Genomic DNA, 17,467 nt, shown 5'->3' on the forward strand with positions numbered 1-17,467 from the left:
GACAATATCTTAAAATTGAGAATTTTTTTTCTAAATATTAAATTATGTGAAAAAATTGTTTTGAAGAGTATTTAAGTTACTGACCACCACACACAAATCAAAGTGCATGTAATTGTCAGCTATTACACAATCCTGATGCTCCCATAGCTTTGAGATATGATTTCAAAAGCACCGAAGGAAGGTACATTAACAAACCTCAAAACTTCATTACGCACTAGCTGCTCCCCCGGCTTTGCACGGTCTACCTCGAAAATGAAAGTTGTGTCAAGTGACGCGTGTTCAACAATCACGCTTGAACAAAACAAAAAAAAAAAAAAAAAAAAACACACACACACACTCAGTAAAATTTTGCGACAAATTCCGGAAAAATAACCGAAAAGGAAACGTTTTAAGTCTACCGATTGCAGGAAAAGCCTCAAAGCAAAACCCAAAATTTTATTTGTTTATGTTCAAGAAATAAAATGGCAACAGATATTCCTTGGTTTTCTTCACGCTATAAATTTCAATAAAAGCATTGTTACGGAAAGTTGAGATGAAGCACTGATAACTTGAATGGATGAAAGTCATCGAAAAATAGAGATTTCATGTCGAGAAATTTAAGTATTATCCTATGTATTATCCTCATATAAATAATAGTCGGTGATCAAGTAACCCGCGTGTTTCAACAATGAAACTCTGAGAATGTTTTGGTAATGTTTAACATGCAGGGAAGTGCTTAATCGTGACAAGACTGAACTCGATCCGATGACCTAACTGTTTTACTGGTACTAAGACTCATTTTAGGAGAATAAAGAAACTTAAAAATGGTCAACAATGACCACTATCTACTGGAGTTAATGTTTAATCCACTGGAGTTAGGGTTAAACTGCCAAATTTAAATTAAACTACCAAAATATCACCAAACAGGCATTCGCTGCGTTTAAATGTATATCGAAACAAATTTTCACTAGAGTTTAGAGTTGATCCACTGGAGTTAGGGTTAAAATTTAAAAGTACCAAAATATCACGAAACAGGCAACGGCTGCGTTCAAATGTAGAAGCAAATTTTCACCTGTCATACCATGACGGATGACATTCTAGTAATAAATAGTTTTCAATTGACATCTCTGCTAATTATTATCGGGGGATTATGTTAAACAGCCAAACATAAGACGGGAAAATTACGAATCCAATTGTACCTGGTTTGATGGTCAGTTTACTGGCGTTCGGGAGAAGTTACTCGGACATATGTATATAGATTAATAATAGATTGATAGGTACAGACGCTCAGATTTTAATTATGTAGGATGATTTAGGAAAGATTTTTTTAAAACCATATGTATCTTTATGATATAAAAGAGCAAAATTTCTGAAAGTTTTATGTTAGTATGAAATGGTCAGGTTCAGTGCCCACCTGATTTAACATGAAGTCACCCAATACAAAATAGAACACAATGAAATTAATACAGTAACAAATGAAATAAGCTTATTAATACGTTTTGAATTATATTGTCTACAACTCCTAGACATTAAAGTCAATGACAAATCTTTGCATCTTTCGAATTATAAACAAAATAAAATAGTTGAAGGAAGTACATGTATTGCAAAATAAATAACAAGTAAAAGCATCTAAGCACTCATTAATACACTTGTTATAATTCGTTACGAAATTATAAAATTATTGTAAGACGAGTGTGTTAAATTACATACTTTATAGCATGAATTTGGGGAAAAAAACAACTAAAATTAGACATGTGATCCTCGCATATAATTTTGTTTCTTGAAAACATGAAAGTAAGATGCATACAAAATAATCAAAACAACTATATGTCACACCAAATAATCAAATGACATTTTCCCATTAAACCCCACGTATTCTCAATATAAAAGATACAGCATGTGCTTTTCTATACATAATGGGTCTTCTACAACCTCAAAATAGTGAATAGTATCAGAAAGAGAAAATTACTCCATCCAATCATGAACATTTTTAGCGAAGAGGCTTTGTTTGTCTGTATTGGAAAGGTTTTTAATTCCTCCAAAATATACCAACTTAATTTTGGGAAGATTCTGATAGGGACAAAAACTTTTCTGTTTTTCGCAGGATATGTTACCGGCAGGAATAAGATACTTTAGCTGTCCGTTATTTTCTAGGAACATTTCGGGGTTTTTTTTACAAAGAAAAAATCAAATTAGTGCACATATCTTCTTTGTCCGACAACTTCCATTTCATCCTTTGTTATAAGTCTTAATAAACGCGATTTTGGAAAAATATCAATGAATATTTTCATATCTTGAAAATAATTCTAGTAATATCTCTGAATATATGTGTGTTACATTGATTCTTACCTTTCTTCATTATTTACTCTGAGATGTGCACAAAATAGATAATTTAAGTAATGCAACTAGCATCTTCTCCTGAAAGCAGCAAGCCATGTTTTATATGTGTGCAAACTAGTTTTACTGTGTAGAAGTAGAATCAAGTTATGACACCTAAAATTTTTACCCAATTAGACTAAAAATACTAACCAACTTAGGTTCCAAATCAAACAACAAATAAACACGCGAAAATGATGCATAAATGCAGAAATAAAGAGTATCTATTTTTAAAATAATGAAAATATGTTTTTTGCAGTATGAAATGGTAGAAAAAAAAGTACTATCATAGAAAACGCATTGAACTTTCTTAGTGATTTTTTTTCCCCACTTGAGAAATTAATGGTTTTGCTCGATATATAGCACAAAAGTCACAAACATGGGTACTCGAGTTGGATTTTGAAATTCCTTTAAAAGCAGCATGGTTTTTCTGTGATTAAAACTAGAATCATATTTTATGTTTTTTTTTACATACATCATTATGTGATTTTTTTCATTAAAGAAAATCCTACGTCAAATTGTCTCTTATGTTAAAAAAATGTATTGCCTCTCTATGACTATTTCTAAAAAATGATGAACCACTGGGCTCCCAAGGTATGATCAACGGTTGTGTTGTACTATTGGATTTGAACACTTCGGGTTACATTTTTTTCCAACTTATTTACTTTAATTTGTATCATTCAAAAAATAAGAATGTTTACGTCAGGTGATGATTTCTGACTGTACTTCAAATTTTTTACGCGCTTAATCTTATTATAAGCTGCAATTTTTGTCTTTTTATTTGTATTTTCATTTCAGGCAGCCAAGGTCATTAATGGGACAAAACGATCAACGCCTTTCGTTTTAATTCCTTATTGGTTGTTAATAAAATCAAAATATATGTAAGAGTTTATCATGTAAAATGAAGGGTATTTTGGGATTAAATTTTTTATTAACTTGTATGCGTTACTTCATTAATTTTTTGTGTGACTTACGTGATTCTTTTTGCAATTAACTAAAGAATATAAGAATATAATTCACATGAGTTTTTCTGAGGGCTAAGAAACATCTTGCATTTTAGAGAGAGAGAAAAGGGGGAGTAGAGGAAATTCAGGGTTTTAACCATAAAATTATTTAATCAATCAAAAAGTTAATGCCGTAAAATGGCTTTATTAGGGAAGTCCATGGAAAATTTGAGACCCTTTTCAAGTAGAATCATAAAATGATTCAACTAAAGTTTTTTTTTTTTTTTTGTCATCCAAATATTATTCATCACAGACCAACTAAAAAGAAGCAGGCACTTCAAAAAAAAAAAAAAAAAAATTCCCTAGCAAATTTTTACATTTGTGAGTTTTACTACTGTTGCTGTATTTTATTTTTAAATTTATTTCTCCATATATGTAGTAGACACATCTTAGCCATTACAGAGCATCATTTGAAAATTGTAAGAACTTTAAGGGGAGTCAGTACCCTAAATACTTTCAAAAATTCGATTTTTTGATTTCTATATATTTTGATACTCCATTTCAGTACCTTTTTAATGATACAAACTTCTTGATCGTGCTCATATGAGAAGTAAGTTAAAATAAACTTTTAAAAAATGTAAACATATTTTGATAAGGTATGATTTTCTTCTTTAAATTGTTATATCAAGAAATGGTAGTTTTGAAACTAAATGTTCCTTTTTCTCAGAACCTGAATTGTGTTAGGCTTTGAAATTTTTGCCACCAATTCCATACATCTAATTAGAATTTTTTAAAAAAGCTTTCTTTCTGTAAAATTTTTCTTTAGTATAAAGAAAAAAGTCTACTTAAGGTACAGAAAAAATTCATAATTGTATCTTTAATAGATTTTCAGAGAAAGGTACATGAACATGTGCAAATTAACATTGACGGTATAGGGGGTACTAACTCCCCTTAAAATATGTATTTTATTTATTGAACTATTTTAATTTATTAATGTACAGGATTCGTCAAACCGGGCCCAGCACGGAAAAAAAAAAAAAAAAAAAAAACTCGTGGGTTTGTTAACACGACCACTTGAAAAAATTAGACTATCTCGATAAAGTCGAATTTTTTTTTTTTCAAAATTTGCCGCATATTGAAACATTTATTTTAGAAACAAACTACATATTAGATCTAAAATAAATAATACCAAGTATACGAAATTGGCATCTGTCTTTCTGAACAACTTCTTAAGTTTTAGGAATTAAAACTGCATATGGACTTGATAAAAAAAAATCCAGGGTAGCTAAGGTTTTTTAAAATACCCTGGTTTTTCTTCAAACCCTGTTCATGTATTCATGGGAAATTACTTCTGAAGTCATGTTGTAATACACCTTGAATAAGCCCAAGAGTCGAACCTCGAAATTGTGGTGTGACTGCAAGGCGTACTGCTATTAACTGCCCTAGGGAGTTGCATTTCAGGACAGTAAAGCCTCTACAAGTGTTCATTTCATCAAAATCTGTAAATTAATCGGTATTTTTCAAATTTTGTGTTATTATTTAAGTCTGCAGAACAGAAAATATAAAACCCTAATTTACAAAAACTGTACACGTTTAACTGATATTGTAAACAAAAGGTTAAAAAAAACTACGTTTAGGAAAAAGTGCACAAAATCTGAGCATTGTAATTCAAGGTAGTATTTACGGGAGGAGTTGAAGGACCGTGACCCCTCTCAATATGCCAAATTTTGCAAAACGTTAATTTATATTTTTCAAATATGGCTAAGCTTTTTTTTCCTGGATTTTTGTATAAGATATTTTTGCATTTTACTAGAAGAGCAAAAACTCCTCTACTTGAGTTTTCGAACACCAGAACACTTCTGTACTAAATTTGGAAAGGATCTGTCGTAAACTAGAATTGTCCGAGGAAAACCCCTTTATGACGGGAGGCCAAACTCCCCCTCCCCCTTTGTAAATTTTTGCGCATCAAAGGAACTATGTACTAAATTTGGCAAATATCATAAACTCGATTTGTAAAAAGGAAAACGCTCTATGGGGTTTTTCCTCCCTCAGGGTGGGAAGAAAACTCCCCTATGTGAATTCCTGAACATCAAAAGACCTCTTAAACGATCCAACATAAACTGAATTTTGCATAAGGGCAAATCTTCTTTGGAGGAATTTCCACCTCCATAGGAAGGCGAAAACTCCCCTATGTGGATTTTTCAGCATCAGAGAAAGCTATGTGCAAAATCTGTCAAAGGTCCAGTGTAAACTAGATTTTTGTGAGAAGGAAAACCCTCTATGTGAATTATTGAGCATCAAAAGACCTATGAGCCAAATTTGGCAAAGATCCGACGTAAACTGAATGTGTACAAGGAAAAATCCTCTATATATTGTTTCTCATCGGCAGGGGCGAAAGCCCCAAGGAAGTTCTTGAGCATCAAAGTATCTTCGAGTCAGATTTGGTAAACTCGATTTGTAAAAGGAAAAGTCCTGTATGTGGGCATCTGCACACCATAGAAAAGGGGCGAACACTCCCCTATGAGACTTTTTGATCATCAAATGACTTGACAAAATTGAGTGTGCCAAATTTGTCAAACATCTGACATAAATTCGATTTTTTTGTAAAGAAAAATCATCATTGTGGTGTTCTTTGAGGGGGAGGGGGTCTTTCTATGAGGAATTTTCGATCATCAAAAGATTTCAGTACGAAATTCAGCAGAGATCTGACGAACACTGAATTTGTTAGTGGAAAACGCCCTTATGGGGTACACCCTTCATTTTTTCGAATTTTTTTACCTGTGAAAGCAGAATATTCAGTATTGTTTTGTTAACACCAAAATGAAACGTCATCCTACCACTTTAATATAACGTAATATTCCACGTTCAAAATTGGTGCAAAAGCTGTGGTACAACACCAGAGTTCGACGTGCTATACGACATCGATCGACGAGACACATAGACGCTTTTTAGACCGTTCTGGGAGAACCTAATTTGAACGTGTCAGTTGGTGTGCTCTGAACGTGTTATAGAACGAGCTTTGAACTCCTTTGTGCTGCTTGGGTAGAGTGCATAACGCTGTAGACAGAAAACTTACCAACCCAAAGAGCACAGAAGCATTATTCAAAGAGGAATACCATACAAAAAAAGAAAAAAAATGCAGTTGCATTGCAATTGCTAGAAAATGGGTTCTTTTGCTGACAGCAAAGAGGATATACTGCCCTGGTAAGGATAAGTACAGTCGTGGTAAGGGTAAGTGCAGTCGCTGTAAATTTTTCTTTTCTTTCTTTTTTTTTTTTTTTTTTGTTTCCACAGAAAATAAAGCATGAAAAAAAATGCATACCTGTCAACCTTATGAAATGAAAAAGCAGGCGATTGAATCAAAGTTTCAAGGGAAAAAACTGGAGATTTGAAGAACAAATATGGTTTTATCAAGCATTTTTACAAATTTAAAATATAAATTTAATAAGATCTCAGAGTTCTAAAATATTCTTTGCAAAATAGCATGCAAATGGCAGAAGCTTTATCAAGCATTTGTTTCCTCAAATATAAAAACATTAATGCAATCGATATTAGTGTCTCCTAAGCTACAATTTTAATTATGTTAACTTCAAAAAATATGGAATTCAAGTTGTAAAATATTTATTCTGAAAAAAAAATCAAACAGCCACCACTCCAAAGGCAGCACATAACAAGTTAAGCAGTGAACTATTTCAAACGCAATTTCTCAAAGGGGGGGGGGGGGCTAAAAGAAAAGGATGTCAAAAAAAACTTTTGAATTTTAGCTCAATAGGCATTGCACAGTGTACAATTCACAAAATTATAACAAAAAGAACAAAACAGAAGCCGATGCTAAAAAATTGCTGCCCAATCACCTGCAATGCCCTGAAAAAATTGCCTAAGCCTTTTTCCCATGTGCATGCGATATACTGTACAGAACAGTGGTACCATCATGACGAGAAGCTATCGCAGTGCCCTTTAACCAGGATTAGAAAAATTATTTTTCTTTAACAAACAAAAATATCGATAAATTACAATAAAATTATGATAAAATAAAAAATCTGAAGTAAAACTAGAGAAATTGAAACATAAACGTAAAACCGGGAGAAATGGGCAAAAACGTGAGAGTTGGCTGGTCTGAAAATAATGAATTCCACAACTTCCCTATTGTTAGTATGGAACCCAAAACTTGGTTCTTCAAAAACTCATTTCTGCAGATACTGCACTTTACCTTCCCATATCAGAAAAGAGTTCAACAGGAATGTGAAGAACAAATAAGTTGCAGAAAATATTCTGCATGAGGTTGAAGATTGACTAGACAGTAGCAGATGAAGACGGAACTATGCCATGCAAGGAGCAACATATTGGCTTGTATTACAGTATAAAAATAACATTCTACCATGCACAGAAAACAAAAGCAAAGACATCAGCCACATGTAAATTTTGTACTCTGGTTTTTGCAACAGATAACTCATCTGTATTTAATGCACATGAGTTTCAAGAATAATGTAACTTGATTTATGATGGTATTTTTAATGACAATGTTCATTTGTGAGCATCTAGCAATTTACACTCATATGTCTTGATTTGCACCAGAAACATATCTAAGTACCAATCTATCATTTGAACAGGAATTGTCAATTACCACAGAACTCGCCCATATCTTCTGCTAGACTACCTGGTTAGCAGATCATAACATTTCTAACCAGTTTATTGTTGAGATTTCATAGAAGTAGGTAATGTACTTTCAACATGTATCTGTGAAACACTTTAAATGCTACATTCCAGAGAATGGTCCCATAATTTGGTCAATATAAATGCCTTATCTCTCACAAGTGTAGAATTTTCCCTATGGGTATACTTGAAGAGTATTACCTAGCCCTATCAATTCCAACAAGGACCCTGTTGCTGATACAGTCATTGTTGCTTTTAAAGTCCAAAAGATGGCAGATGTCTTTGCAAACAGGCAGATACTACTTACATTGCATTTATAAGGCCTTCGTCACTGCCAACAGTTGCTCATTTCAGAACTTTTAGTATTTGTTTCATACATTGACAAAAATTGCATTGGGCTTTCTCAAATCTTCAAGCCGTTACTGGTTACCATTTGCACTTGCCCATACATTGAAGATGACATCTTTAGACATATTTTAACATCCCTTAAAGTTTTTCCCAACTTTTATATATATAAAAAAATGGTGAATACAAAATATTTTCTTTTATTCATAACCATTGTAAAGAACAATAAAAACTTTGTAAAAAAATACTTGCATTAATTATCACATACAGTTGGTTTTGTGCTTTTAGGAACTTCTGTAGATGAACTTGTATTGCCGCTAATAGTAGCACCAGCCATTTTGGCAGGCAACAGCTGGGATACAGACATAGGACTTACATTTATTACTGTACCGGTTGCTCCAGCAGCTGATGTTGGATAGGCTGGTGTTGAAATTGAAGACGTACCTTCCAAAAATGAAAAAGAAAAGTTACTAAACATTAGTTTCCTTTTTATACATTAGAAATAAATTTAAAAGTTACATTTGAAGTACAAAATAACAATTTATTCTCCCCAAAAGATTGTTCAAGTTTTTTATACACTGCTTGATAATTGCTAAGGAACCAGTGATTTTTGCAGATTTGTGCCTCAGACAGCTGGCCAATAGAAATAAATTCAAGTTCAGATGGCGTGGTAGATCAAAACTCGTTATCAGTATAAAAGACAGTGCATACAAGCTCAAGATTCATAAGAAAATTTATGCTGTTAGGTGGTTAACAAAAATAGTGCTGTGTGTTGAAAAAGTTTTTTCTCTGAAATTCTGTTTGATTTTATAAATATTTAAGAGTAAAATGTCAGCAAGTCATTATTTGAGTACCTACGATCGTGGACGAGCGGTTGGACGACTGGCAGCTGGTCAAAGTGTCACCACAGTAGCTGCTGCAATGGGTGTATCAAAAAATATCATCTTGCTATTAAAGAAGGCTGCTGAAGGTGAAAATGCTTTGCGAAAGCATGCGGGGGGTCATGGTAGGAACACCACACCTTCAGAGGATCGCTATGCAATCCTTCTGGTAAAAAGGAGCAGAAATTTCACTCCTGGACGGATAGCTACAAATCTTGCAACCGCTACCGGTCCGCATGTTTCTCCAAGAACCATCTCACAGCAATTAAATAATGTTGATTTGTATGCACGGAAGCCTGTATGTTGCATCTCACTTCAACCACGCCATCCTTGAGAGAATACGCTGATGTAAGGAACATGTTGGTTGGGATCATCAAAATTGGTCTAGAGTGATGTTCTCTGACGAATCTCATTTTAGTGCGACAAGTGATTATGGTCACCAACTACTGGGGAAAGAGTGAGGAACACATGCACAAAATTTGCACAAAATTTGTTCCTATGCACAAAATTTGTTTGTGTGAACGTGATCATTGCGGCCCATGTGTGATGGCGTGGGCAGGCAACATGCACATTGGCAGAACACCACTTTACATTTTTGAACAAGGAAGCACTACGTCGCAAAGGTATTGCGACGTCGCGCTTCCTTGTTTAAAAATGTAAAGTAGTGTTCTGCCAATGAATATGATCTAGTACAACTCCGTCGCAGAGAAGTTGTACTAGATCATATTCATCTATTTAATGGGGGCTATAGGTCCAGACTTTCTCTTTATGGACGACAATCCAAGGCCACACAGAAGCATTGAAGTATCAGACACACTGAAAAGTGAAAACATTCTCTGTATGCAATGGCTTGCTTACTCTCCCGACTTAAATCCAATTAAACATGCCTAGGATGCTCTTAGCAAACGTGTTGCGTAAAGAACCGTCTCTCCCAGAACAGTATAAGAACTCAATTCCACCTTGAGAGAGGAGTGAGAAAATATCCCTCTAGCACTTCTCAATAGTTTAGTGGGAAGTATGGAAAACGGATGCAAAATGTACATAAGTGTCCGTTGTAATCGCACATCATACTAAGGTACTCATGTCAACATATTTCTGACCTAGATCAATTTTTTGTGGTTGTTTGAAAATCATCTAAGTAGGATTTTTTTTTATATTTTTAATTTTTAACTTCATCGATGCAGTAATATTTATACTATTTTGTACTTTTAATAAAGGCACATCCTCCCTACTAACTATGTACTTAGTTCTGTTTCTCCAATCACAGTCTATTCTTAACTATTCCAAAAAATGTAGTTGTTCTTTAGCAATTGTCAAGCAGTGTATGATTACCTAAATTTTCATTCATATTAAGAGATTTTTGTATTATTCTACTCGGTAATGTTTAAATAATATTACATTGTTTTATTTTGTCTACATTGTGTTACTCTATGTACATATTCTTGCATTATAATACTGCTTCAGGCAGCAGTACAGTCGACTCCTGCTACAACGCGACTCGACTTAAGGAAAATGGCTATAACGCAAGTTTTTCCTGAGAAACGAATTTTTGAGCTAACCCGAATTTCTGGCTGCAGCAGGAAAATTTTCAGAAAAGAATTGTGGTGCTAAGTGCCGGCTTTGTTATTGACTACTAAATACTGGTTTCCTGAATGTACTTTTATCTTTTAGCATCACTGACTGTGCAAGTTCCAACATGGCACTAGTCGAAACATCGCTTCGTTAGTTAAGAACCAAGAAAAGTTAATTAATCAAATTAAGCTGCAATAAGTCCAGGCTCAAGACCTAGATAAGCATTTGAAAAAGAAGTCTGTGAGTTCAGCACCATAATGGACATTCAATGATGTGATCCGAATAGCTTTGGAGCTCTTCTGAGAGAAATTTTAGTGTGTACTGAGTGTACTTTTAATAAAGGCACATCCTCCCTACTAACTATGTACTTAGTTCTGTTTCTCCAATCACAGTCTATTCTTAACTATTCCAAAAAATGTAGTTGTTCTTTAGCAATTGTCAAGCAGTGTATGATTACCTAAATTTTCATTCATATTAAGAGATTTTTGTATTATTCTACTCGGTAATGTTTAAATAATATTACATTGTTTTATTTTGTCTACATTGTGTTACTCTATGTACATATTCTTGCATTATAATACTGCTTCAGGCAGCAGTACAGTCGACTCCTGCTACAACGCGACTCGACTTAAGGAAAATGGCTATAACGCAAGTTTTTCCTGAGAAACGAATTTTTGAGCTAACCCGAATTTCTGGCTGCAGCAGGAAAATTTTCAGAAAAGAATTGTGGTGCTAAGTGCCGGCTTTGTTATTGACTACTAAATACTGGTTTCCTGAATGTACTTTTATCTTTTAGCATCACTGACTGTGCAAGTTCCAACATGGCACTAGTCGAAACATCGCTTCGTTAGTTAAGAACCAAGAAAAGTTAATTAATCAAATTAAGCTGCAATAAGTCCAGGCTCAAGACCTAGATAAGCATTTGAAAAAGAAGTCTGTGAGTTCAGCACCATAATGGACATTCAATGATGTGATCCGAATAGCTTTGGAGCTCTTCTGAGAGCAAAAAAAAGGCCATTTTTGGAGGAGACAAAAGTGCTTTTGGAGCAGCTTGGCAAACATCAGTTATTGATCAATAAAACTTAATAATTGGTTAACTTTAACATTTGTTATTAATGGTATGTATAAAGAATTTTATTAAAAATTTTGAGACTATTTCATTGTAAGTATTCAATTGCACAATTTGTCTTGGCAATACTCTCTACATTCTTAATTACAAAGCATAAAATAAAAAAAAACATTTCCCCAACATTCAATGTTTACATTTAGGAATTTTTTCAAATGATTAAACTAATATACTAGAAGCTTTCCGATCATGAATAATTTGCAGTTGCACTTAACTAACAATCTACAAAACAAGTTGTTAAACTACCTAGTTTTTCTAATTTTAAAAAAAGATCCAAATCCCAAAATTGAAAAATAGCAAAACAAGTTATATACCTCAGAGGGATTTTTTTTTCTGCTAACACTTTTTCATTGGCAGTACATTTTTAAAGTCACAGTTCAACTTGAAACATTAATTACTTGCATTTATTAATTATGAGCAATTTCAAAAACTATTTCGAAGTGCGCAAGTTTTGAAATTTAGGATGCCTGCTTTGCAATTCCCAAATAAAAGTTCAACTGCTGGCTTTGACTTATTTGATTAACTAAAAAGCAAGTTATAAATAAGTGAAAGTAATTATACTCAGTAAAATGATTTTTAAAAAAACGGCAGTGTCTCAAATTTTATTTAAAAAATTTCTTAACTCTATTCAAAAATGAAATAAGTAAAGCCTTGTGTGTATCTTTAACTGTGTGTAACTTAAACTTTAACAGTGTTAGCATAAAAGAATATCCCGTTTAAAAAAAGAAATTTCATAAACTAATATACTTACCAGTATGACTAGCAAACATACCCAGCGTTGCTTGGGTCAGTAATAACATTGAGAAACTATTCTTTTTTTTTTCCAGCTGTTTCCCACTGTCTCACCCGAGTCAATAAGACAACAATATATTAAAACACTATTTTTAGTATATCACGCTAGTGAAACCTGTCTGAACAGCCACCCCTCCATTCCATAAAAGTTTGCTTGTTCAAAGGGGATGGCCGCTTTAAAGGGTTTTCGTTACAGTAACAATATAATTTCTATTACACGTAATATAAGCAAGTCTAACACATAAAAAGAAATTTGAGATTTTTCTAAAGAGGAAATAGTACTTTATTTTATTTATTGTTTACATATTTCAAAGAAAGAGTACAATTTCTGACTTAAGTTTTTACTCTTCTCTGTAACAACTGTTTTCAAATTTGTTTTTCAGTTCAAAATGTAAATCACGTAACGAATTTATTTGTGATTGCATTCAAATTTCCGATGACTTTACCTATTATCCCCAACACCTGAAAATCACTTCAGTTGAAAACTTAGCTTGCTGACAATAACAAAACGTATTAGAAAACTGATAGTCAAAGGCCGAATTAGTGCCTAAAAGGCACAAAAAATTATTTATTCCAAAAGCATTAATAATGCAGACAGCGATCTTAATAGTTAATTTAAATCAATCTCAAAATAATTTTAGATTTGATTGAAAAACTAATTTTCAGCAGACTCGTTAGCCAGAAGACATTTTCTCAATTGGTGCTGTAAATATCAAGGCACTCCATTGCAGTTTCGTGCTTGAAAAGAATTCCAAATTGTGCTTTACTTGCAGTTTTCCATACTTGTATTGCTTAGAACTTCAATATGTTGTTTGAGATCCTTTAAAAATATACATCAACAGTGCTGTTTGTAACCCATATCAATCACACACACACACTGATCAACTAATAAAATAAGCATAAGTGACATTTCTACTACAAAATTATTGGAATTAGTTAACAGCCAATAACACTTCTCCTTGAACCGAAAGGCTGCATATTAACTCACTGGCGGTTTGACATACGAGCGGAATTTCACCTGGAAAAGGTCACCTTGGGAACATGGCTATCTGCTCGAAATGGTCAATACTTTTTATCTTGAAATTTCCTCCCCCTTTCGGAAGGAGATAAAAAGCACTTAATCCCTTTTGACAAGGACGTGCTGTCAAAGCTCAACCCCTTTCTTTTCAACGCGTGTCGCAGGGAAGAGTGGAACTCCTCCAGACATGCTACCAAGGTCCGTCCCGCCCATTTCTCCCCTCAACACGTGTAGCAAACGAGTTGAATTCCTTTCAGCCAGTCGTGTTTTACTAATCACAACTTTCTGTAATATTTATGAAGTAATAATCTAGATTTTAAATCTCTGGAATTGCTATCTCCTACTACTGCTCTAAATTACTATTCACATATTTTATTATTGAATTTAACTACTCATATTCAACATTTATAAAACAATATTTGGAACACGTTATTTCAATATGAAATAGCTAAATGCATTTAGTTATGATTGTAATGCTTTGCATAACCTGAAATGATACGTAATAATAAAAAGCAATAAAGGAATTCCCTCCCCCCTTCCGCGCAATAGCAATTCGTTGTTTCTCTTTTAACGTTGGGGGAAAAAAGCACTGCAAATTTATACATCTATGCATACTTTTTACATACTATGTTTGTATATGTATATTTTTTTCTTTATTTGTGCATTTTTATGTTTCGAATCTCGCCATATTTGAGACTAAGTGATCGTAATAGCGGTATATCTAGGCTTGCCTTATTTCCGAAATGTTCAACCAGGACCCCCCCCCCCCCCCACCGTGGGTATTTCAAAAGGTACACACCCCGGCTGGTTTTCAGAGTGTTTTAGAAGGTAGTTTATTCTCAATGCTATGGATAAATGATTACTAATTATCAGCCTAAACCAGGAATAATAAATGATACATGACGCAAGCAGATACATTTAAACAATTTATTTTGTAAACGTTAATCTTTTGAAGTTACTTCAGCAAGAAATGAGGAATTGAATTTTGAACAATATTTACTTGTTTATTGCATTGGCTAGGACTTTTTTAGAAAGTCTTTTGTTTTAAATCTTTTTGTAAAATTCCTTACAAGCTAATCCGATAGTAATTTTACAGGTCATAAATTACAAATCTGTACCTCAGAGCTAAACTAACGTGATTCACATACGCTACTTTACAGGAGAGAAAAAAATATGTCATGTGAGTGCAATTTTCGAAAATATGTAAAATATCCGATATTTTCAATCAACGCAAACTAATGTCTTCAAAATAGTAAATGCATCCTCAAATCACTCTTTATTTATTATAATATGCAGACTTAAAATTAAGTTTTCTTTACTCATATCTAATATTCCATTTTACATTTCTATCAATTTTAAAAGAGTTAATATAGCGTTAGCTGTTCTACTCATTTGTCTTCTGTTAGCTACTTTTACACAGTTATATGATTCAGAAAAAAACAATATGCAACAGTCAGGGGCATAGTCATAAGACATTTTCTTTTGTTCCAACCAATGGTTAACATTTAATTAGGTACTTTTAATATGCATTAAAATTGTTACATTACTAATAATTTTATGAATAGAAAAATACATTATTTTGTTATATTAATGTGTAATAATACATCATAAAACTATAGTGCATAACTTTTTGGGTATTTTTAATAATAAATGAGCTATATTACTATGATTAATATAATTTTTATACTGAAAATACCGTAGTTGGAAAAATAAATATCGAAAATATCAAAATATCATGATATTTTCAGAACAAATATCGGATATGTATCGGCGAACCCTAGCAGTAATAAACAGAAAATTCAAATTTTTGGACTTACGTCAGTCTGGCTACGAGGTACAGAAATGAAAAATTTATTATTTTAAATAATCCTTCACGGTTAATTATTTTTATATTTTTTTGGTCATCTGTAATGAAACTTATATTTTACCGAGACGTGAAGTAAACTGGCCGGGACACTGGTTTTTTGAATGAAAATCGGGACTGTCTAGGATCCCGTTTGAAAATCGGAAAACAAATACTATATCCAACATTCACTGAATTATGGCGTATTTAACAAAGCTATTATTAAAGAAACACTGACAATCACATGGGATCTAGTATGGGGCGCCTCGATGAGAGGTCTCTGAAGGACAGTGTAACCTCCCCAAAAAATTCTCATTTGAAAAATGTGGAAACACTATTGCAACATTGAGATTCTTCTTTCAAATTTTAAAAATTGTTTGTAATGATGCATAATGTTGCTTCTCATTAGATGTTATGTAAGTATGATATAATGTGCATGCTCATGTTTATCATTTGGAAAAAGTAGAACTTCATTCGAAAATTTGAGAATCCACCTCTCCCCCCCCCCCCTCTCTCATTTTATTTCGGAGTGCCCCTGCTAGTAGTTAAGACCCAAGTGACCGAGCTAGGTATCAAATCAAAGTTATAAAAACACAATTAAAGCAAAAAATAGTAAAAAACGAAATACTTTTAAATTATAGTGGTAAAAAAAAAAGTCGCAGCAAAAAAGTTGTTAAAATAATTTTACGAATTTTCATCCCCGTAAAAGGTTTATTAATTAGTATGAGGAATGAACTATGATGATTTTTCTATAAAAATCAAGGTTTTATAATTATTTTTGCTTAAGTTGTTCCAAGGAATTGAAAGATCATATGACTTGTATCAAGCAATCGCACAGATTAAATAGTGATTTGAGATAAATATCAGGCTTTGGGCAAATTGAGATCAATGAAAATTCTGGATTTGTTGCTTAATAAAGTACAAATAGTTAAGCTCTGCTGAAGTTTTATTTTAATTATAAAACGGTTTAAACTTTTATTTATTTTTCTCTATTTATTATTATTCCTTTTTTTACATAAAAGAATAGTTATAAATTCTCACTTAACCATTTCCCCATTTCTATCTTCCTACAAAATACTGTAGATCTTAAGCAACTCCATAGAAATTTCCTTTACTAAGAGTCAGATCCCATTCTTCTGAATTTCTTCCCCCTCTCAAAGAAAAAAATTCCGAGGCTCTTTATTTTTTATTGAAAAGAAAAAGCTACAAACGATTCAATTTTTGATTTTTTTTTTTTTTTTTGAAAACTATTCATTTTCATATACTTTTCCATTTTTAATAACAATAAAAAAAATATTATTATTGTTCTTTGCTAACAACTGAAGGTTTTTTTTTTTTTTTTTTGTATAAATGTTAACACAATAGCTGCCTGGTGTTGTGCAAAATTTTTGCTCTTACTATCTATTGTTTATTTAGTTTTTTTTTACTTATACAGAATTGAAATTGTATGCTAAGAGATAAATGTTTGTTTTTCTTTGTGATTAAAATAATTATAAGCTGAAGTATTAGACAGAATCGGCGAATTTAAAATGTTTCTGATATTAATGATTGAAATTTGCGACCAAAACCCAAGGCCAATCAGTTAGAGTAAATAAATTTGAAAAAATATCCTTTTTTTTATATTTTTTATAATGTGTTTTGAGTACAACATCTGCCTAAATGTGCGTAAAACGCGACGTAAGTGCACATAAAAGTTGAAAATTGATCTTTTACGTGTACTCTTTGGTTTTCTTTACAGCATTGTGATTTTATAACACTTAAAGTTCCTAAATTATATGTTAGTAGCGAATAAAGCCGTAGCTATAAATTTATTTCCAAAAGGATACTTAGTTTGTTTTCGTTCAATTTGAAATCTCACGGCTTTTATTTATTAATTTATTTGAAATGTAATTGAATGTCATTGTCGTCGATTAAATTATGTTGCATCCATTTACAGCA

The 17,467-nt window shown here is 32.6% G+C and overlaps 1 protein-coding gene across 1 annotated transcript in view; it reads right to left on the minus strand.

Moving 5' to 3' along the window:
• Nucleotides 1-8,550: 8,550 nt before the first annotated feature.
• The window catches only part of LOC129218404 (transcription initiation factor TFIID subunit 9-like), an 87,153-nt gene continuing 78,236 nt past the window's right edge, over nucleotides 8,551-17,467 (minus strand). Inside the window, exon 6 of the mRNA XM_054852654.1 lies at nucleotides 8,551-8,741. Within this exon, the coding sequence (XP_054708629.1) occupies nucleotides 8,551-8,741 (191 nt within the window). The remainder of the gene's footprint in view (nucleotides 8,742-17,467) is intronic.

This window comes from Uloborus diversus, chromosome 3 (assembly GCF_026930045.1).
Source record: "Uloborus diversus isolate 005 chromosome 3, Udiv.v.3.1, whole genome shotgun sequence".
Taxonomy (NCBI): Eukaryota; Metazoa; Arthropoda; class Arachnida; order Araneae; family Uloboridae; genus Uloborus; species Uloborus diversus.